The sequence below is a fragment of the Macadamia integrifolia genome, chromosome 4, assembly GCF_013358625.1.
Source record: "Macadamia integrifolia cultivar HAES 741 chromosome 4, SCU_Mint_v3, whole genome shotgun sequence".
Lineage (NCBI taxonomy): Eukaryota > Viridiplantae > Streptophyta > Magnoliopsida > Proteales > Proteaceae > Macadamia > Macadamia integrifolia.
Window position 1 is genome coordinate 15,451,304 of NC_056560.1, and position 24,041 is coordinate 15,475,344.

Sequence of the window (24,041 nt, forward strand, 5' to 3'; positions counted from 1 at the left end):
ATAAGGTATAAGAGTAAAGGATCCAAAACACCAATTGGGTTTGATATGTGGGAAAGAATAGAGGAGAAGGTAGAGGGTCTGATTGTCTATCGGGACTATGGATTAGGAAATCTCATATAGGTGATTTTTTTTTTTTTTTCTTTAAAAAGAGCACAACTATTGGATGACCTATAAACACGTATTATAATATTATAAACTGTTGTGCTAGGTTGAAAGTTATTGTCACCAAAGAATTCCGGTCTCTATCTACTCTGGTACTGACCTCCTTTTTTTTATTTTTTATTTGTAAAAGTACCGACCACATTTGCTCATCATAGTCGTGGAAAACCAAAACTGTCCCTACTTAATCAATCGAATTGACACACCCAAACCCTAATCCGTCGAAAGTTTCGATCTCTGACTATAGGGTTCTGACGGTAACTTCACCTCTGGAGAAAATACAGTGAAAGAGTTTTCGACTCTTCAAAGGCGGAAATGACCAGAGAAGCCTAAGGCCCTAAATTCATTCCCTCTTTGGTCTTTACAGCTCAGATCCTTCGCTTGACTGTTATTTGATCTAGCTTTGTTGATTTGTCTCATCGCTGCAAATCTATCAATCGATCGAGGTTTGATCATTTTTTCCATTCTCTTTCTTATCGGTTTGCGTAGTAGATAATTTTTGTTTGCATTTGTTCTAATCTCTGTTGGAAGTGGCGATTGTTAATATATAAGAAATAAATATGCCTATTGTTCTTTAGTTCATAAAGATTTGTCTTCACTCTTCGTCATTGCATTTGAACTTTATATGTTTCTTTTTCTCTATGTCGCTTAGTTTGACCTACAGAAGTTGAATTTCCAAAAGTTTCTATATTGTCTGTATTGTCACCAGCCCAATCAACATCAGAAAATAACCGTTGAGGCATTTTTAGGTATTCTCAGATTCTGCAAGCATGCTGTTCTGCTGCTGCTACCACAATTTCTAAATGCTGTTCCAACTTCTTACACTTCTGGGTAGTGTTATTGAATTTGACACATGGTTTCATGAGTTTTTGTCGAATTTTAAGTTTTTTATTCCATTTATGGGATAGATTGTCTACTGTTAATGCATTCTTTTTAAAGGCCTTGATTTGTTGGCATGATCAATTTGTAGCTCTTTCCCACTCTTTTAACTATTTACACGACTTGGTTTCAACAATATCCATCAATTTTCTCAGCAATCTATTGCTGCTTGAGTTTGAAACTCTGGTTGTTTGGTTTATTTATCCTAGAATTGTTGCTCACAGTACCAGAGTAGCTGCAATACCAGCTAAATGACACAACAATTCTCTTGTGGCTAAATTGTATACCTATTCTTAACATTTTTTTTCCTATGTAATCTAGTGAAAATCTGATTCATGTAGCCATATTTTATTAAATTCTCCATGTAATCAATCTGAAACCCAAGTTTTCTTCATAACATCTCATTCTTTGTTTATTCAGTCTACCCCATATTTGTGGTAATAATTGTCTTGTAACTCAAAAACCCAAATGCAAAATTGAGACCATAGAGTTCATATCCTACATCTGGTGACGGCAAGGGTGAAACCAAATAACAGATGAGGGAATGGTTAGTATATTATGCCATAGGCAAATGGTTTGAGAAGCAACGTTGTTGATAATGGGACCAGCTTTGAGTTTCTTCAAAAAAATTGTTTTGGTGAGGTCATTGATGGTGGGAGCTGTGGGAGTAAACAGATGCAATCTGTGGCAAGTGCTGTGTGGTTGGAAAGGTGTAATTAAGAGTTTCATGGAGATATAATTTTTGGAATGAATTTCCTGGCAATGGTGGTGCACGGTAACTGGCTGATCAAGGGGATAATTATGGTCTACGACAAAGAGGGAAGAAAAGAAGGAAAGAAGGGAAATTAAGTAAGTAGCTTTCACAAATATTAATATGACAACAAGAAACATCATCATGCTCTGCCACTAAATTAAATATTAGAACTGAGCACTTGAAGAGAAGTATGGAGAATTCTGTATGCGGAGACCAAGACGTGTTTATTCTGTGATTTATGTTTCATATGAGCTGATGTTCAAGGCCCTTCTATAGTGAGATAGGTCTTTTAATATTATACTGATATGGGACCAGAAGTGTTACTCTTATTCTATGTTATGCTGAAAGCTGTTATTGTATTATTTTTCAGAAGTTGGGAATTTTAACCGTAACTACGGAGACACTTTGGATTCAACATTAGATTATTTTTGTATACTTATTGTGATTTGAGTGCTTATGATCTTACGCACTTCTGTGCAGGTGACAGGTGTCTACTTTATTGGCATTGAATTTTAGAACCTTGTAATATTTTTGTTCTGCATCCGAGATAACGCCTGGCAAGGACTTTATAGGGTTTTCCATCAAAGATTTTGGGTTTGCTTTGTAAAAGTAATGATCGTTTCCGCTCTTTTGACTTCTGTGGGAATAAATCTTGGCATTTGTATTTTATTTTTCACATTATATTCTATACTGAGGAAGCAACCAGAAATCATCAATGTTTACGCACCACGCTTGGTAGCTGAAGGAAAATCTCAGCTTAAGGATTGTTTCAACTTAGAGAGGTTGTTGCCTTCTGCTGGTTGGGTGAGAAGGGCATGGCAGCCTTCCGAAGAAGACCTCTTGTCAACGTCAGGGCTGGATGCAGTGGTTTTGATGCGTGTCTTAATTTTCAGGTAACTTAGATCCTTCCATAGATACTAGGTATTAAATATCATTTATGTTGCCAACAGTTAATAGATTAAAATGTGACTGGAATTTCTTGGCTTGGATTTACCAAGTTTAGAACTCACAATAACTCACATGCACATTTTGATGAGATGGTTCTTGGATATGTTTTGATGATATTTTATTTAAGCAGTCAAATTTATACAAGTGCATTGATTGTGTGTGTACTTGATGCATTTTAAGTGAAAAAGGATTGACAAGGAAATAGGAATTGAAAGTTAAATTTCAAAACCAATAGGACACATAACCAAAAAGAAAAAAAGAAAAAGGAAGGCCCTAATGACAATAGAATGGGAAATAATGAAGAAAACCCTACTTTATGAATGTATAAAAGCAGAAAATAAATGTGACACCAAAGAGAAGGAGAGTGCATTTTTTTCCTGAGATGTTAGAACAAACAGCAAAGATAACAAAGAAAATGAACAGATTCAACAAGATGGCACAGAGTTTTAATGAGGTTCACACGCCAATGTGATGTGTTACATCCTTGGGTGAAGAAGAAGATGATTCTGGAAGAAATGTTACAATGGAGATCTCTCAAGAGCACCCAAACTCACAGCAAGAAACTCTTGCCTAGAAACCCTAAAACAAAAAAATCCCAAATCCCACATTACTTGCTCAACAAGATGATAGTACATATAAATACTCCTTCAAGTCGGGTTGATCCATCAGGTTGTACTGTACTGCGGGGGCTTCCCCCCTGCATCCCCATACAAGATTAGTGATGGGCTCCCAGACACAGACCTAAAAAAAAAAAAAAATCCTATTAGGGTCACCACCAAATTTTGTCGGAGCAGGTCAAGAATTCGAGAGACACATAACATATGTTGGTCTAAGGTTGATGAGAAATAGAGGAAGAAGGATTTGAGGCAAAAAGAATGGGAGTCTCTCATCCTAGCTTTCAACAGATGCTAATATGGGAAAAATGTAGTTCCTCAGGTGTAATTTTCAGAAATTTGAAGGGACCTGCAGTGTAATTTTCTCTTACAGGAAGAACACCTACTATTATTCTCATGACAGGTAATTAATCACAGTTATGACTTACTGCTGATGGGAAGTATTTACTGTGCTACGCTATCCAATTACTCCAAAAGTGACAGCTTCAAGCAATGCACTGAAACCTTTACCCAAAAGTTCAACACATGAAGTACCATGAAGACATAATAAACATCAAATTGGCACATAAACAACTGGTCTTGTACTTGTCGTATTCCTGGGTGTCACATTGGGGGGGTTAAACCCCTGGTACTTGTCGTATTCTTGGTGGGGACACCTCACCAATCTCCCAGGCGGGTCCGGTACACTTGCCGAATTCTTGGGTGTCACAATGGGGGTTAGACACCTAGACAACCCAACCATAAGTTAAAACTTCAGCCCTAAGTAGTGTATTTCCCTCAAACAAGTAATCAGTAGCTACTGCTTTCTGCACACACCACTAGCAACCTTGTATAAGAATACACAGCACCTGATTGTGATGAAGGTCAATAACCTGTGGACAGATTACTAGACAATAAAGCACACAGGACAGAATCACAGTGAATAGAAGTTTAGAAATAGACCAGAATAGGGTTGAATCAATAACTGAACATCTAATTCTTGGATGGGGCTGAGGATTAGATAGAACAAAGCCTAGAACTGCAGATCATATACTCCAAAGGTAAGTTTGATCCAACGGTTGGATCAGTCAATCCTGATGATGAACAGAAATAGTAACTAGAAATACAGAATTTAGTAGCTGAAAACAAGCATGAATAACTCTCAAACCAGAGGTCAGATGGACCTCCAGTTATGGTCGAGGGAAAAACCTATGGAGGAGAACAACTGGTCAAAGCTTGGACCACATCTGATGGAGTGACTGTAATAATAGTATGTAACAGAAATAGTAACTTAATACAGCAGGATGTTCAGCTGTTGGATGATCAAGAAATTACAGTCGAAGAACACCTAGGACTAGACCAAAAATTGGAATCAAACCTCTGGCTGGATGTAATGGAAACCACCATGGAGCATTGCTGCCTAGAAAAACCAGAACAGAAGGTGCCCCAGGAAATATTATTTCTCTGTTGACAGTTCCTGTTGGTTGATGATGGTGTCTCCCTCACACATACAAACAGAATAATAATGATGGAAGAAGATGGCCACGGTACCTATAGTTGATTCTTGTTGCTAGTGCAATAAAATAGAAACTAAAAGCGAGGATGGAAGAAGAAGAAAGGGCCATAGGGGGAGAGGGGGATATGACCTGGCTTCACCACTACCCATCCTAGGATTCCCCACCTAGGGTTTTTATCGTTTCACCACAAGAACGGCTGCTGCTCCATTGAAGGAAAAAACTTTTTTCAGTTCTCAAATCCATAGGCTCTTGTGGCCTAGAAACTCCCTATGGGGGGGGACTGGTGAGTAGCTTGGCCCTCAAGCAAGTTTAAAAAAGAAACTTGTGACAAACCCATAATCTGTAACCAGTACCTGCAAGAAATAGCCTAGCAGGTACTGGTTAAACGATAAATGTGGTGCATATCTTAACAAAATTAAACGATAAAATAGAATTTTTTTGGAAATAGAAACTCCTACTTAGCCTAGCTATTGACTAAGTAGCATTACAAAGAATTAGAAACTATTAAAAATAGTTAGTTAGTGACTAGAGATTTAGAAACTCAAAGATCTTGGCAGCTTTGATATTTCCCATGCCACGTGTGCATATGGGGCCCACAAAAGATCTTCATGCCCAGTACCAACATGTGAACAATAACACGTGAACAGTATCACATGAACAGTACTGTGTGAACAATCTTCTTCCTTGAGCTGCATCAGATTGATTAAAAGCAAGATTCTTCACAAAAACCCACAAAAAAACCAAATTGAATTCTGGACAAAGATATCAGTTTCTTTCACCTCACAATCACAAGATAAATGCAATGTAAAGATTTCAGTTTCTAACTGAGAAAAAAAGAAGATTTTTGATTTGATCTATTTCTTTATCCTGGTTCTACTAGAGGAACTATTAGCTTCAGTCCATTGTGCAGAATAAACAGATATAACTAAACTGGTTTTTACTCAGAAAGTTGGAGTCTTCTTTCTCAATCCAGATGCACGAGACAGGACATAAATGGGGAGTGGTTTTTACTGGTTATGGTTCTATCTGAACAGATGATGATATAATACAGAAATTTTCTAAATATCTCTTTTCGGGTGTTAGGATGGGGATATCAGTTTTATTGCCACTGAAATTTTGCATCTAAATTCACAAAGTATGGATCTGTAGAACTTTGATGTGATTTTTCTTCAGTATAATTTGCATTATTTTGTATCTACCACTTAAGTAGTGGAGTTCTTCCATTCCCCATCCCCTTCTCTTTCCTAATGCTTATCTGTGGTATCAGGTAAGATTTCATATGCATGGTCTATTTTTTTTCCCGTTTACTTATGGTTTCTACAATAAAGTGATTATTTTTCTGTCAAACCACGATAGTAGGTGAGTGTAATTGGTATTTTTCATATCCTCAGTTCTTTCTAACCTAGCTTCTGATGACAACCTACTATTGTACTTTTGTGCAGTTTGAGAATATTTTCTTTTGCTGGGGTTGTTGGGATCTTCATTCTTCTTCCAGTGAATTATTTGGGTAATCAGCTAAGTCTTATTGATTTTTCTGATTTGCCAAATAAATCTCTGGACATCTTCAGCATTTCAAATGTCGACAACGGGTCAAAATGGTGACTACCTGCTGAACCCTTGATCCTAATATTGTTTCTGAAAGGTGTTGTCCTGTATTGATGTTCATTAATGAGTAGCATGAAGCTAAATCCAGAATTGAAATTGCGACAGACACATTATATCATGTAATTGCTATTTATCCCTTCTTTAGTGTTTGTCATTCTTTTCAATCCTTTAACTTTCCCAGTTCGAGTTCTGTTCACCAGGGAGATGTGATTTAATATAGGGGTTGGGTGAAGGAGGAGTGAAGTAAGTTCATGAGTGAGCACACTTATGCTGCTTGTAATCTAATGGAGTTCGACAGTGTTACCCCTACATAATGATAGAAATGGTTTGGAAGAATGATATTAAAAGTGTAACATCAGTAGCCTTACCAATTTATGCTAACTCTTGTTTTATGTCATGGAGGAAAGAGAGTAGACAGCTCATTGATGAGTCTTTCATGTTTATTCCTTTTAGATATTATGGGGATTGACAATACACTCCTATGTAATGCTACATAGGACAAGAATGAACTAAATATGAAATATGACATAAGTACCATACTACCATTACTATGTTATATATTCCCAGCACTCCCTCCAGTTGGTGTGTATTTACTACACAAGTTAAAGGATTGACCAATTCTTTTTTGAATCACTTGATCTGGACTAGTATTGGCTGAAATATCTGGTTATAATTGGTAGACAGCTGACAGATATGGAATGAGATTAGTACTAACCCCTCTGTCCTTGTAAACATGCCTAAGCTTTTGCAGATACCATGAAATATGATTTACTTATCCCTTGGTCAAGGTGTTGACTGGCTGTAATTCAATCTTCGCATGTGGATTTTGTTTGTTAACTTTGATGGTGCTTAGTTCTGTGACTTCTGTCGTGCTGCACTGGGTGGTGTGTGATATTAGTGGAAGCCTTTTTCTCAGTTGTCACTATATATTCTTACTGGTCTTGAGTTCAAAATTCAACTGTTTATGGAGTGTTCTCGACTTCAAGGGCTCACAAACACCATGAGCATTGTGTATGATGAATTCAACCTATGCACATCAAAAGTTATTGCTATTAATCCGCCAATCCATGTAGATCTCCATCAACAGAGGGACTAATGCAACCCAATTCTGTCATAGGCCAGCTTAATCTTTATCAATATGGCCTTTACCATCAAATGACCATTCCTGGAAAATGCAAGAAGTCTCATAGGAGATACCCTTATGTCACGGACAAATTTTTCACTGAACCAATCTGCCTATGTGGTGTCCCAGCCAATGCCTAAGGCAAGCCTAAGGCCATTCAAGCCATCTTAACATTCACCCAAACTGATTTCTTTGTGGAATATTTAGTTCCAAAGGGGATCGAGGTCAGTTGGCTTTGAGCTCTTTAATGAATAGGTATTGCCAAGCAGGGATTACTTTGGTGTTTGGACTCGGATTTTCCCCGCCATTCTTTTGTGATATTTAGTTCTAATGAGAGTGTTCATATGCATTTTTGTTGCTCGCTTTTAACATCTCAAGATTTTGGGATAAGAGGCTGCAACATGGTACAGAGCCATGTGGTCCTGTGTTCAATCCCTGGTAAATGCAAGGGGTTTGTGTTGTGTGTGGTTGTGCATTTACGGTTCCTTTATTGCCACATGATGATTTCATTTGCAGAGCCATGTGTGTGTATGTGGGCCTGCGCGTGCCGGTGGGTGTTGATATACATTGTTGTTTCATTTACTAAACAGCTCAAGCTTTTGGGATAAGTGGTTGGGAGTTGGGACAGAGAACATGCATAGCTTAGGACTAGTAAAAAGTATGGCTTTGAAAAGTGCTGATTAGAGAAAAATGATCCATGTAGCCGACCCCGTTTAGTTGGTTGTAACAGGGAACATATCAGCTGGTTTTAAACTCTCTAGGGGACAGGTTGGCCAAGAAACGGATTACTTGGGGTGGTTTGTACTCTAGGATTATCCCTTCTGTTTTGATGTTTTGTCACATATTTTATTTTGGGGCTTGGTTGCTGTGAGGGACAGCGGGAAAATTTGGTGTGCCTTCTGCTCTACTTCACCTGTCTTGTCCCCCTCTGCCCTTGTCTAACTATATAAGTTCAGCCTTATAGGTTAGAAAATTTCTTTCTACATAATTAAATAGATAAACAAATAAATAATGGTGAACATGCTCTCATCGTCGACTTTGGTCTGACAGGTTGTGGATACATTTTAGTGCTGTTTATGCTTTCACTGGAGTTGTCTGCTATCTTCTTTATTATGTAAGTGGGTTTTTATTTAATTATTCTAGGCAAAAGTTTCCTAGAGGTCCGTCTAGAATGAAATCTTCTTGATGGGCAGACCTACTTCTGCCACATGGAAGGGTGATATTGAGAAGTTCAGTTGGGTCTATTGTTGTTGCGTGGATCCTTCTATAAATAGTCATTTGGATGTGAGAAAAAGTAAAATCCCTTTTGTGGATGTAATTGAAAAGTTTAGTTGGGTACTGAATAGTATTTAATTTTGCAGGAATATAAATATATCTCTTCAAAGAGGATTTCTTATTTTTATTCCTCCAAACCTCAGCCACGTCAGTTCACCCTTTTAGTTCGTGGTATTCCGTTATCTGCTGGGAATAGTTACAGTGACAGTGTTGAGAGTTTTTTCATGGAGTATCACCCTTCTACCTATCTATCACATATGGTGGTTCGTCGGACAAACAAGCTTCAAAAGCTTATTGTAAGCATGTCGTTGGTTGCATTATTTGATTTCTTTTCTTTGGCAAGAACCATATTTTTCTACAAATCATATCAGATTAGTATAATGAAACTTGGCAATGATCTTTAGCATGATGTCTGTTGGTTACATCCACCTATGTTAGTTATGGATGCTGTTCGGCATATTACTTGATGTGAAATATATGTTTGTCAAATCTAATTCTTAATTTGTATTTGAAAATTGCTTGTAGTAAAGCCAGTTATTGCGTCAAAGAATATAATTATTAATTTGAGTTCAGTGAAATTTGGCATGTTTTTATAATCATATAGAAGGATTCTTTAGGGAAAGTTTTTTGTGATGCTTGTAGTGGATTCAAAATTTCAAATTACTATGTGCGGAAGTATTCAAGGAGTCCCCACTTAACAGGTTAAAAAAGTTGGGTGCGATTGTTCTAATCTTTATTTTGAGGTGATTTGTGCTGCAAATGTAGCCGACCCCATTAAGTGGGGATAAGGCTGAGTTTGTTGTTGTTGTGCTGCAAATGAATTCAGAATTTCATAGGTATTTAAGAACTGACATCTCTCTCTCTCTCTCTCTCTCTCTCTCTCTCTGTATGTGTGTGTTTGTGCCATGCTGCAAATATCCGGGGAAACTGTTTTACGTTTTGCTTTTTCTCATGGCACTGGATCCCCACCCCCTTTTTTCTTGCCTTCTTTGTGTAGTAGCCCCATCCCCATCTACCATTCAAAGAGCAAGTACCCTTACATCTTATATGTAAGATTCTCATGTGGACCCTTAACCTTTACGTCTTAAACAGTCTTATGCAAATTGCATATATGCCCTCGTAGCCTCCTACGATGAGAAGCATGTTGAATCTTTATCACTGCTTTGCAATTTATTAGGACAATTTTCAATAATGAGAACATAAACCACCACCACCTCATTTTTTGAAGTCTGTCAGTCTCAGTATGGTTTTCCTTGCCATGATGCACTGATCAGAGGCCTGATATTTCAGTGGAGCTGGAGATTTCCAGATGAGTTTTTAACTGAAGGGTATTCTTCGGTGGATCCCTCTTATTCGTGTTTTAGTCCCCTTCCTCTTAGAAGTTCTTTCTCTTTGTACTCTATGTTCTTCCTCAGTTTTCCTCCTTTCTTCCTTTTCTAAGATTTATCTTGTAACTTCCTCATTTAGCTTTAGTAGGCTAATTAAGTGGTAGAGTTTGATTTAGAAATTTTATTTCAGCTTTAAAGTCCAAATTAGATTCCAGTTGTGTTTGAGCTTCAGAATCAAATTAGAAATGTGTATTATTTCCTTTAAGTACTTGGTTGTATCTGAAATATTTAGATTGAGATGAATTGAATAGTTGTTTGTGAAGAGCCTGAATAGCTAGGTGGGTTGTGGGTCCCACCTCCACCCCCCTCTTTCTTAACTGTGATCTCTCTCTCGTCTACCCAAGTTCCTTAAATCTTCTCCACCGTACCCTGTTTTTCCAGCAAGTGGCAACCTCAAATCTGAGGTCGATCTCCTTAATCCTCTTTCTTTTATTCCTGTAAATGGTACTTCAAGCACCTCTGGTATAGGCGATACAAGTCTCCAAGTTCCAGCTCCCAAGCCATTTTCTATCTTGAGGTTGCAGCCAGGTTTCAGATCTGAAAGTACAGGTACCGCCAGTGACATATTCACTATTCGGAGATCTAAATCTCTGTTAGTTGTAGATTGATGGAGCTATTAGGGCTTGTATTTGGTGGAGTATTAAAGTAGTAATCTATCCCTCAAATCTCGCGTTGATTGGATCTTGTTAGCAGCAAGAATGGGACTGAATGCTTGGATGGTTATGAGACCAGCCAAGCCCTTTATTTATAACCATATAGGAGAGGACTAAATACAGATATCCCCTCCTATAGCCGACTCTAATTAATAGAACAATTGGAGTCAGCTAAAGGGAGAGAAAAACCGAAGTATGCCCCTGCGCATACCGTTACACAATTCAACACTCCCTTCTCAAGTTGTGCATAGATGTCACGCATGCCCAACTTGAACAAAGTAGGATGTAAATCCTTTCTACCCAATCTCTTAGTGAAAACATCAGCTAACTGATCGCCTGATTTCACAAAGGGTACACAAATCAGTCAAATTTCTAGTTTCTCCTTGATGAAATGTCTGTCAATCTCCACATGCTTCGTGCAGTCATATTGTATTGGGTTATGGGCAATGCTAATTGTGGCCTTGTTATCACAATATGGCATCATTGGAAGACAAACATGAACACCAAGGTCTTAGAGTAAGCTTTTGAGCCACAACAATTCACAGATTCCTTGTGCCATAGCATGGAATTCTGCTTCTTCTGACCAGGGGGTAGTTGAAATCGATCCAATTTTGAGCTCTTTCTGATGGTTCTTTGTGAAGATATCTCAAGTCTCTATTTTTGGGTTGATTTCTCTCAGTCTGTTTGGCTTTGCCCTCTTTCTCTTGTCATTGTGTCAAACGTGACTACTGCAATTTCAGGTTCTGATGGATAGGGCCATAATGTGTACCTCCCTTTTGCTGCTACCTCCATCAAGTTCGGTAGAACCAACTACCTGATTTGGTCTCGATCAACTTACCTGAGGTGGACTTACAGGACATATTACTGGTACTACTATGAAGCCCTCTCCAGTTGGCTGTAAATGGGTCTTTGTGGTTAAGCAGAAGATGGATGGTACAATGGAAAGATATAAAGCAAGGCTTTAGGCTAGAGGGTTCGGGGGGACTTAAGGGATAGACTACTAGGAAACCTTTGCCCTAGTTGCAAAACTGAACTGGGATGGGATCTACATCAGCTTGATGTTTAGAACACTTCTCTTCTTGGAGAGCTTGATGAGGAGGTGTATGTGGATATTCCTCCAGGTTTTTCATGTGGCAAAACTCATAAACTGAAGCATGCACTTTATGGGCTGGAGCAATCCCCTTGGGCTTGGTTTGGCAGGTTTCATTAGGCTATGATTTCTATAGGCCATAAGCAGAGTAATGCCGATCATACCTTGTTTATTAAAAGGTCCGGTAATAAGTCCACTATCCTTATAGTCTACGTTGATGGTAATGTGGTGACCGGAAATAATTATGATGAGATCTCCCATCTCAAGAGTTTCCCACGACGAGGGTTTGAAATAAAGGATCTAGGGAAATTCCATTGAGTACGAATTTTCAATTGCAAGCTTGAAGTACTTTGCTGGTTTATTGCGCAAATAGTGGGCTGGAGGTTGAAGACAACCCAAATCGTGGTTGTTTTTAAAACCTTTATATTTTGTTTTCCAATATTATCCCTTCTTTATCCTTTGTTCTCTTAGTCCTTCATTTACTTTTGATTCCAAGATTGCCCCCTTTATCTTCAACTCTACTTCCACATATGTTTTGTTATTTCGCCTTGTTTGTTTGAACTTCGTTAATTTATGGAAGTGCCATCCAGCCACTATTTGAGTTCTGTATTATTCGAGTGGGCCGACAAGCAATCCAATTAAAGTTATTCTAACCCGGGTCTGCATCAGAAACAAATAAATGTTGACTAATCTAGCTAATGTTGACAACAGTGTTTCATGGTATTAAAGTTCGGAAGAACTGATTTTGGTGAATATGCACCATCAAGAGGTCAAGGATTAGATTTTTGTCAGTTAATTATCTCATCAAAGAAAGCCTCCTCTAGAAGGCCCAACAAATCAGCAATGCTTTCTAATAACTCCCATTCGCTAAGGTTCCTTCTAAAATCAAATCCTAGTTTAAATGCCCTTCTTACAAAGACTTTTTTTTTTTTTTAATAATTTTTTGGTATCATTTACTATTACAAAGACAGTTTCTTTTTTAATTTGGGTGTAAAGGTAGCATATACGATTATTCAGATGTGAGTATAATCTTGTAGATTATTTTCTTGAATTGAATCACAGACATTCGTTGCATTCTTACTACTTCATACCTTTTCTAGAGGGATGGGAAAATGTTGTATAAAAGGCTCGTTGACTTGAAATCGAAGAATCCTGCTCAAAAGAAGTTTACACGTGATGGCTTCCTAGGACTGTTTGGACGGAATGTTGATCTTGTTGATCACTATGAAAAGAAGTTAGAAGATCTGGAAGAGAATGTCAGAATGGAGCAATTAGGTCTTTCATTGACTGGAGAGGTAAATTTCATGCTGTTCTTTTTCTTGATGAGCTGGATTTAATACATGTTTCTCTCTCTCTCCAACTATCTATCTATATATAATTACACATGACCATGTACTTTTATGGTGATAACAACTATCTAATAGTTGAATTTATATTTTTTGTCCGTGAATTCTATAATAATCTTTTAATATAATTATTTTATGGTATTTATCAATTTTAACAGATGTATGTGAAGTCATGAGTTTGTAGAATCCTGTTTAAGTTACGGCACATGATTTCAGTATTCTTCTCAATTTACAGCTTGCTATATTTGAGAGGAATGCTTAAATCATTTGTGTTGTATCAGAAAAGAAATAGTTAAAAGAAAAGTAGAATTTTCCCTTGCATTGACAATCTATTGATGCATCACCTAACTTGTGCATCAATCAATGCATTGATTCTGCTGAGCTTCCTATCAATTAGTGATCCAATGATGGTATACAATTTCTGATTGTATTCATCTTGGGCTACGCGGGTTGAACTGGTTCATGGGTTGGTTTGAAGTTTTTGCAGAGTATTGGACTATGTTTATTTTCTTTTCACAAAATACAAATTTATGGGCGTTTTTTTTCCATATTGCAAGAAAGAGTTGTAGGCCAATCTGATATAATTTGGTTATTTTGGAAAATTTGCACCATTTGTAGCTATGAGATGATAGTAGGATACCACATCATCAATGCCTTTTGTAAGGTGGTTTGTAACACCAGAGAAATCAGCCCTGAGAAAGCTATATTAGGTCAGGCAAAGACAAAATGGGAAGTGTACTTGCAGGATATTGTGTTTAAAATTCCACCAATATGCTTTTGCTGAGTACTATAAGCACCTTCAACTTTCACATGCACATGATGTTATGTTAACTAGCTAAGTATCTTCTACAATCTTATTTCAATCTACATTCTTTCTCTTTCTCATTTGTTCTCGTACTTAGGTTGTTTTATTAAATTATGGCAAGCATTGTGCATAATCCCTTCCTTGGTCCTTAATGCTGAGCTTAATTTTCTTTAATGCTTTTACTAGATTAAGCAATTCTAAGATTCCAGGACATAATATCTGATGCACCCTCTTTTATGTGTGTTCTATACAATATAACAGGAAGTCCCCGCTGCCTTTGTGTCCTTCAAATCCCGGTATGGTGCTGCCATTGCTCTCCACATTCAACAATCAATCAATCCCACAGAATGGATCACAGAGCAAGCACCTGAACCTCGTGATGTTTACTGGCCTTTCTTTTCCGCTTCATTTATGCAAAGATGGGTTTCCAGGCTGGTGGTTTTTGTTGCATGTTTCGTCCTTACAGTTTTATTCCTTATTCCTGTTGTATTTGTGCAAGGTCTTGCTAATCTGCAGCAATTGGAAGCCTTTTTGCCTTTTCTGAAAGGCATACTGACTATGTAAGATTTTACTTTTAGATCTTAAATTCTTTGTATTCAGATTGTTTGTTTCTATTCCAATTTTCTTAAGTCAAAAGTGTTTCTACCTGTTGTTTTAATAGGCTGATCTTCCCTTTTTTCTATGCTTGAGTATTGCCTCTTCATTTTATTACTCCCCAAGATGATGAAGTTGGTTAACCAAGTTATATATTTATTGCCATGGAATAGCTATATACTTGTATTTAACTACTTTAGATAATTGATTTGACCATGGAATAGTTGTTGGATGTGTCTTTTCTATTATGGTGCAAAAATGCAGACCTTGCTACACAAACTAAAAATCCGAAGTCCACTGACGTATTCAGTTCCAACTGGTGGTAATAATGTTAAATATTGTACCGTGAGGGTGAATATTTGATGTTGAGTTAGATTCTGTATGATAATGCTCTAAAAAATGGATTCTGACGTTTTTCCTTTTTCTGGAACAGAAATGGGGTAAATTATTTATGGTATGTCTGGTTCGTTTTTTTTTTTTTTTACTAAATGAATCAGGTATTTGGTATAGTTTTGAGTCTCATTTTTGGCACACAAAATAGGTGTTTAATCTCGGAATTGATTCTGAGCAAAAGGTGGAGAAACAAAACTTCAGTTAAGTGGATTAGGGGCATTAATGAAATTACCCATCAAAACATAACAATCAAAGCAATCACAAAACCATTTGAGACCTTCGACCTCTGCACAACCCCCGTGTTCTCCTCACTTCATCATTGAAGAACTCCAGACGGTCATATACAGCCCCATCGTTCTGTGAATTCCATCCTTGAGTCTTACTAAAAAAAAAGAAATCCATCATTGAAGTGCTCTGCAGTAGGAACTCCACCCTCATCATCGAAGACCTCCATTGCTGAAGAACTCCATTTAAGGGTCTATCCTCTTGGCAAGAACTCCACACTCCATCGTTCTCTCTCCTTTCGGCAAGCATTGGTAACCATGGTCCATAATTCTCTTCTCTTAAATACATGTTTCATGCCATTGAGAAGTGAAATCACTCTCATGAAATCTCCTATCATACCCTGCGATAATAGGATTGCAGCCACAACAAGGGTGTTTTTGTTCATAAGGTTCCGCTTCCTTCAAAACACTCTGTATCCTTTCAATCGAAGGTATCAATCCACTCTGTATCTTTAATCTATGCTTATAATTTTAATTTGATTTACCATACACATCACACATGATGGTCTGATTCTAATCCAATAGAAGTCAGAACAGAAACCCCTTATTTATTTCTTCCCTCTTGGTTTCCAACCCCAAACCCTAAAATCCCAAATTTCACTTTCATAATCTATGGTTTCAATTTTTCTTGTGAAAACCTTTAATGTTCAAGTTGAGCTTTTTGGTGGAGACAAACCAGAGTTGATCTAGTGTTGAACAAAATTGCAGAGCATTTTTTAGCAGATCCTTTTCTAGTGCATATTTATTTGTTGTCAAAGAAGACACAATAGGTCCTGATTTTTAGTGTGTTCTCTATGATTGCTGCTGAATCATTAATGCTCCCCACTTTTTTGGGATAATCATGGAAATCAGCATTAGCCCTTGTCATTTACATGAGGTTATCTTCTCCCAAGGACTTCCCCGGTTGTGGTGTTGTATACGTACACATGTAGTGTGTAGTACCATGTGAATTTGACACTATCTGTTGTAAACTTCATTCTGGGATCCTCAATCCCCTGAGGAAAAAAAAAAAAAACCCAATTTTGTCCAAAAGCCTCAAATCAAATATCTTTCCTAGTGAAGAATGCACCTGTAACCAAGACCAACCATCGTCACAATTATGGATGGATGCATGTCTTGTTTGTAACTTGGATGCTCTTTCACCTTTCATGAAAGATGGGTCTTTATCAAACTCTCATTCACTGTTTGCTTTCCTTTGGGTAATGGCTACTACTACATTCACTGTCTCCTTGAGATAGTTGGGAAGATGGCATGTATATCAATGACTGTCCAATGTCCATGCATGGGAGGATGGCTTTATTAATTATTTTATTGGGTTGGGTTTAGGGTTTAAGGAGAGGGAGAGGGGGAAGGGGAGGGGTGTATTGTTCATTTTCTTTATAGTATTAACAATTGTATAATAACTTTTGCTTTAACCTTTGGACAAACTTGATAAACAGTTTAACTAGTTTCTAATGGCTCTTTGTTGATATTATGGATTTGTAAACATATGTGGCAAAAAAATAATGTTTTAAAAAATATATGTCATTAAAGTATGTAATTCTTTTATAAACAGAATAGTGATTCTATTAAGTGCATTCCATTCATGTTCCTGTTTTTTTTCCATCGACAGCCAATTTTTTTTCTGGTTTTACCATACAACATTTAAGGCGCAGAAAGACTCCAAAAACACAGAAACACAAAAAACTATGCTGGACCCAGAATCAGTTTTTTGAAACAGAAACATTACCATACAGAGCCTCATTGTCTTGCTTCTTTTTTTTTTTATTTTTTTATTTTTTTTTATCCCATTCGATGGGAGGGAGGTTTACAAATTACGATTTTTAAATAAAGACAACAACTAGAATTCTATTCAATCTTTACTTCCTAGACTTGTGATAATGTTTCCTAGATTACTTAAAACAACTTAAGAACTCTTCTAAACAGACCCCACAATTAAGATGGGCCCCAAAACTGACTGACCTCTATTTAATATAATTGTAAAACAAGATGACTTCCTAACTAATAGCTAATGGGCCCCATTACTAATACCAACTAGTAATTAAAATATTAATTCGTATTCAGAATCAAAACCCCAAGTATGGGCTTATAGAAGCAGCACATTACATCAATAAAACCGAAAATTAAGGCCCAACTTAAACTATGTTAAATTCTGGCTCAAATTTGGTCCGTGCCTGCATTATCTTGCTTGACCCTGTTCATATCTTACCCCACCCAAAGGGTAAGTGGCCATTATCTTCTTTGCACTACAACATGGTAGTTGGTAGAAAATGTGAAATTCTAATGCGTATTACTTTTTGTGTTTTCCAGCAAGCCGATCAAGTTTATTGCCAAATAACCATTTCATTCCTTAATGTTTTTCAGAACATTTGTCAGTCAAGTTATCACAGGATATCTTCCCAGCCTCATTCTTCAGTTGTTTCTAAAAATGGTGCCTCCCATTATGAAGATCCTTTCATCTATGCAAGGATATATTTCCAATAGTGAGATAGAAATAAGTGCATGTAAAAAAGTACTATGGTTTACCGTGTGGAATATTTTCTTTGCAAATGTACTGTCTGGGTCAGCTTTCTATCAATTTTCTATCATTCTCGAGCCCAAGATCATCCCACAAAAGCTGGCCATAGCTGTTCCAGCACAGGTGAACATATTCTATCCCTCTCTCTCAATTCCCAAATAAACGGTGGTACACAACAATTTTTCTTTAAATCAATAAGCTATTCTACATAAAATTCATCGCGTAGGTGTTCTCTTTTTTTCTTGCATTCTTGAATACTTCTTGACATTGTGATCTGATAAATTTTAGGATTTCCTCAGCCAATTGCATACATTTCCACAAAAAGCATAAAACATATACATGTGAGCTCATCAATGGATATGACATCAACTCTACTCCTCCACGCCCCCACATGTGTCTTTGTTTCCCGACTTGAACTGTGACCATGAGGATGGATAATGAGGTGTCGAAAATTGATGAGAGGGAAGTTCCACAAAGTGATTATTTTAAGTATCTAGGTTCAATCATAGATAAAGAAGGCAATATAAAGAATGATGTTTCATAAAGAATCAAAATAAGATGGATGAAGTGGAGAAGTGCGTCTGGGGTGTTTTATGATCAACGTATTCATTTAAAACTTAAAAGAAAAATTTATAGAACAATCATTCGACTGACTATGATGTATGGTGTGGAATGTTTGGTAGTTAAGAATCATCATGTAGAGAAACTTATTATGGCGCAGAGGAGGATGTTGAGATGGATGAGTGGTAAAACTAGGGAAGTAAGGAATGATCATATTTGGGAGTAGCTCCAATACACGATAAGTTACGAGAAAGTCGTTTGAGGTGGTATGACCATGTTCAACGGAGAACTTTAGATGCTCTAGTACGGAGGAGTGGTTTGATATGGATTGAAGTAGCTTTAAGAGCTAGGGGCAGGCCTAAAATGACCTTAGGAGAAGTGGTGAGGAATTATATGCATATATATGGCCTTGTATCAAATATGACATCGAATAAATCTGATTGGAGGCAAGGATCTGTGGTTGATCCCATTTATTTGGGATGAGGCTGACTTCTTGTTGTATGGAGACTCCATTGAAATTTGATAACGAAGAGGAACTCTGTGTTATATCTTATGTTACATGGGTTTGGGTTATGGTAGTCACAACATGTAGGCAACCCAATGCGTTGGAGGGGGCCTAGACGCAAGGTGACAATGTGTCCAAGGCTCCCACATATGCGACCAAGGCGCTTGGACGCCTTGACAACTATTGTTTGGGTACAAATACATGTCAAGGAGTTGGATCCACCTGATCCCCAAACTTAGGATAAGGGGACGTGTCCAAAAGTAGGCATCAGTAGGCATACGTACGGGACTCAGCTAAAATGTGTCAAAAAGGGGTGAGGGTTAATTTTATTCCTTTTCTTCACAGCTGTGCCCAATTTCTGGCTGCTGGGTAGGTGTTGGATTCATAACCCATACCCATACCAATATCATGTTGTGTTGGCATCGATACAGGCATACGTGAATTGTCCTGGCAACAATGGTTGTCTGTAATTGTTTTTATAGATGAAGAGAATACATATATGCAAATATGCAGAGAGAACATGTAACTTTCTTTTCTATCCATAGGGGCTTAATCATGCACAGCTGACCAGTGCATCAATTTAAACTATTAATTCTTTGAGGCAGTTAATTATATTATATTAATGTTTTTAATCATGGAACGACTCTTGAATGAGCTGCAGTGAGGAAACCCAGTAAAAATTGCGGAGTCATCTGATTTCCAATTGTTTATTCACTATTCCTTTTGCTTTCTCTTCCAGCTGTTATGCCATACCTACTTAAAAGGTCAAGGTTTTCTTATAGTTTCTCTAGAATTCAGAATTTTTTTTTTTTTTTTTGATAATTTACATTTTATTGATAGGAAAGAGAACAGTACAAGCTAATGATACAGCAAGATCAACACTAGAGAAAATCACCCATGTGGAATCCACATATAGGACTCAAACTCTCAGTTTATATGTAAGATCAGATTATGGCAGAATCCTTCCCACCCCCCCCCCCTACCCCCTCCCCTCCCCCCTCCCCCCTCCCCCCAAAAAAAAAAAAAAAATCTTGGACAAATATCTAAGTGGTAACCCACCATTGAACTTTTAGATGATATGTGCACAGTATAATGTATGGTAAATGAACATTTGTCTTCTTTTTTGATGTCAATCAAAAGTCAAAAACTCAATTCTCATATATTGTGCTTATCTTACCTTTTGAAACTATATAATTGTTAACAAACCATAAAATTGGAGGAGATGGTATCTAAAAGAAAAGAAAAGGTTGGAGGAGATTATGTTTATGTTTCTGAGAGGGTTGAGAGGAAAAATGAGTGGATTATTAATTTTTACTTTGGAGTGCTCATTGCCATCGTGACTGATAAATGGTGTGCATGATTTGATTTCAAGATGTTGCATTTTTCTGAACAAATTTCCGAATCATGATTTGTAAATGGTGACTGATTTTAATTAGAATACGATAGTGCATTTTTCTATAACTGATCTGCAGTATCTTGAAATTTGAAACTAAGTTTATTTTGGGCTAGGCATCCTTTTTCATCGCCTATGTTGTCACATCTGGGTGGACCAGTGTATCATCGGAACTCTTCCGCGTGATTCCTCTCCTTAATGATTTTATACGAAGACATTGTACCAGCAGTATTGGCGATGAATTTGAAGTTCCCTCTTTTCCCTTCCATAGTGAGATTCCAAAAATTCTCTTTTTTGGGCTTCTTGGAATTACATACTTCTTTCTAGCTCCACTAATTCTGCCCTTCCTCTTGGCTTACTACTGTCTTGGATATATTATCTACCGTAACCAGGTTTGTCAATGCATCACTGCTTTGCACATTTCATAAATGTTACATTCCCATTGTATCATTTGAAGAAAATACCAATCTAGCTTTGTATGTTACTTTATTTAGAGTTGAATAAAGGTGGTTAAAATTTCTGGGAAAAGGTTCCATGGATCAAGCAGGCTCTGCTTTCTGCTCATATTGATTTCTAGCACTTACATCATATGTCCAGCAGTCTATGACATCCTACTGTTGGCCTGTCCTTTGGATTTAATCATGGTGCAGTTGAACTCATACTGTTAGTTCAATGCAGTTTTGATCACTGCACGGGATTTTATTTTATTTTATTTTTTCAAATGAAAATCCTTGTTTAAATGGTTAAGATTGATCAAACAATTTTATGCCTTGTGCACCGGTTACGCCCTTTCTTTTTTTTTTTTGGAAGCAGTTATTTGTAAGTCTCACCAAAATCTGTTGTGCAGTTATTAAACGTATATGAACCCAAGTTTGAAACTGGAGGGAAGTTCTGGCCTATTGTGCACAACTCGACTATTTTTTCTCTGATACTGATGCACATCCTTGCTGTTGGCTTATTTGGGCTGAAGAAGCTTCCTATTGCATCTAGCTTATGTATTCCTCTTCCAGTTCTCACTCTCCTTTTCAATGAGTACTGCCGGAAACGATTCCTACCCATCTTCACAGCTTATCCTGCTGAGGTATGTTTAATTGTCTTCAGTCAATACTATATTCATGTCATTTCATCCTGTCTTTGGCAAACTGACAAAAATTCTTGTCAAACACGGTAAGTGCCTTTTCTATTGTATTTCATTTTATGGATCCTGTGCTATTTCTCTAACTTTCATCTCCTTACTTCAGTATCCAAAAAGACATGGTTTTTAAGAAATTGACATTTTTTTTTGCTTAGTATATATAATTTTAAAATGTGCCATGGAATTCCAGGAAACAGTAGGTAAAATTAGCAACTGCATTGAATTCTTGAAAGCAGTCTCTCTCCTAGGTTCTGCATCATCCAATTTTTCCCTATACTATGTCTGATTAATGCAGATAGGAATGTGGCTGTTCTGGGCAGTGTCCATTTCATAGGAGCTTATAATTTCAACTTCATTTTTTTTTTCTGATTTCTTATGCTCCCAACTTTCAGTTCTGTTTATTATTCTTTCTGGTTCCCTAGTTCATGAATTTGGGGCCCTTCCAGTGTCCTGATTCATTGTGCTTGGTCCAGTGTTTGATAAAGAAGGGCAGAGAAGACCATAATAATGCTGCAATGACTGATTTTCTTGACAAACTAGTCACTGCCTATCGGGACCCATCTCTGATGCCAATGCAGCATTCCAGTGATGATGAGGGGTATACCACTCCCCTCCTTAACTCTCGATAAGTTTGAAGGTAGTGGGTTGGCCTTTCAACCTTATGGAAGATGGCCTTGATGGTTTTGGCATGCTGATAAATGAAAGGATGACCTGAGGTTTGTGTACTAGATGAAGATTGGTGGAAGAATGTACATATTCATAATCTGTCAACTAAATTTTTTGTTGTGATTTGCTATTTGTTAATCACGGTTTGTTGATGTAGAATTGTTGTTCAATAAGAAATAGCATAGAATGCATGTTTGTAACTAAAATAAGCAAAATTAAGTCTTGTAGTATTTGGGTCAGCCGCATGAAAGACTACTGCTGACTAGGAAACTAAATGGTTTCTATTTGATACCGTTCCTTAGTGTAGAATTAATATCAATATAAGTCTCTTGCCCTTTCCTCATGATCCCTGGTACCTGACATTTGGTAAAAAGAGAACTACAATTCCCATGTGTGTTAAGATATTCCTCTTCCCCCAGTCTGTGGCAATGATTTTTTTTTTTTTTTTGAAAATGATATAATGATAAATTACTTTTAATTTGTATTAAAATTTTATTTTATCCGTGACTTAAATAATTTTTTAGAAGAATACAAGGACCATCAAAAGAATGTTACAACTTCTCATTTCACCAATAGTAAATTACAGTGAATACAACATAGAGAATCATATAAGCATGCAAACCCAAGTAGAAATACATGTTTAGGCATACCTAGATCCACGTTAGGATTTTTGCCCCCAAAAAAGGGGGATTTATGGTAGGAGAAGACTTGTTCACACAAACTATCTGCTTCCCATGACAGTTGTTGGTCTTGTTTACCATCTTCTTCTTAGAAAAAAATTTAGGGTTAACCAGTGATAGCATCCAATGAGTCAACTCTGTCAATATATAGAGTGAGGGGAAGACCAATCTTGTAGATAGACAATTATGACATCTGTCAGGATAAGGCATAATTGTAAACAAGCCGACGCATACGTACGATATTTGGCACTTTAAGATGGATTAGCAAAAGCCCATGACCCATTAAAGAGATGGGTTCCCAATGTGGGTTCATAAACCAAACACAACAATTAAAACCCTTCTCTAACAAGATGCAGCCATTTATAAATTGCTTTTGTTTTACCCCAAACTATTATGAAATTCTAGGATGGTCTTTGTCCCTTTAATTTATCCGAGTGTCCTTTATTTCTTCCAAAAGGGTCCTAAATTGTGCTTTAAATTATGAAATTGCCACTATTCTGAGATTTTCATCATTTTATTGGATCTCTAGCAACCTAAATTAGGGTTTTCGAACCCAAGATTGCATCATGGAGTTTGAATGAGTAGGAGGAGCTCAAGTGGCATTTAAACATAAAATGTACATGAAGCTATCACTAATAATTGGATTCCAATTTGAAAACTAAAACCCTAGTAGGCACCTGCACCGGGACAGGTTTTTTTCTAAATAAATTTCCTAAAATTAAGGAGATAATCCAATCAAATGTCAACTAAATCAGATACTAGGGCTGAGCCAGAGTGTGCCCAATAAGACATATTCAGCCTCAAGATTGAGAGCTTTTACGTTTACATCAGCCAATGAAAGATGAAATGTCTTATAATCTTTCTGCTTGAAGTGTGGAATCAAAAAATATATAGGAGGAATATGAACATTTAAAGAAGAAATAAGAGGAAGCATTAGCATAATCAGCTATCCTTCAGTGCCAACTTTAGTGGCTTGGATTTTGTGTGCTTTGGAGTCGTGAAGCTTTGGGAAATCTCTTCATTGGCAAGAACAAAAAGGCAAAATTATGAGAATCTTCTAATTCTAATTCTCCAAAGCAAAGCTATTTACTCTTTGGCGCTTATGACAAAGCCAAGGTAAGCCATCAAATAAGGAGTAAATGGTTCTAAAGGCTCTGCCCATTTGCTCATACTACAG

General features: G+C 37.1%; 1 protein-coding gene across 5 annotated transcripts; it reads left to right on the plus strand.

Annotated features, from left to right (window-relative positions):
- The first annotated feature begins 390 nt into the window (after nucleotides 1–390).
- Nucleotides 391–22,390, plus strand: LOC122076684 (CSC1-like protein HYP1). Of its 5 annotated transcripts, none has more exons than XM_042642119.1 (11): nucleotides 396–605; nucleotides 2,273–2,685; nucleotides 6,293–6,448; nucleotides 8,629–8,692; nucleotides 8,940–9,149; nucleotides 13,085–13,279; nucleotides 14,397–14,695; nucleotides 17,771–18,047; nucleotides 20,500–20,775; nucleotides 21,231–21,464; nucleotides 21,992–22,390. In XM_042642119.1, the coding sequence occupies exons 2-11, from the start codon at nucleotides 2,405–2,407 to the stop codon at nucleotides 22,145–22,147; spliced, it is 2,148 nt and encodes a 715-aa protein (XP_042498053.1). In that variant the 5' UTR covers nucleotides 396–605; nucleotides 2,273–2,404; the 3' UTR covers nucleotides 22,148–22,390. The 5 variants fall into 5 exon arrangements, with proteins under 5 accessions (XP_042498056.1, XP_042498053.1, XP_042498055.1 ...); XM_042642120.1 differs by lacking the exon at nucleotides 396–605 and adding an exon at nucleotides 691–1,887; XM_042642122.1 differs by lacking the exon at nucleotides 20,500–20,775 and having other exon boundaries at nucleotides 391–605.
- Nucleotides 22,391–24,041: the final 1,651 nt, after the last annotated feature.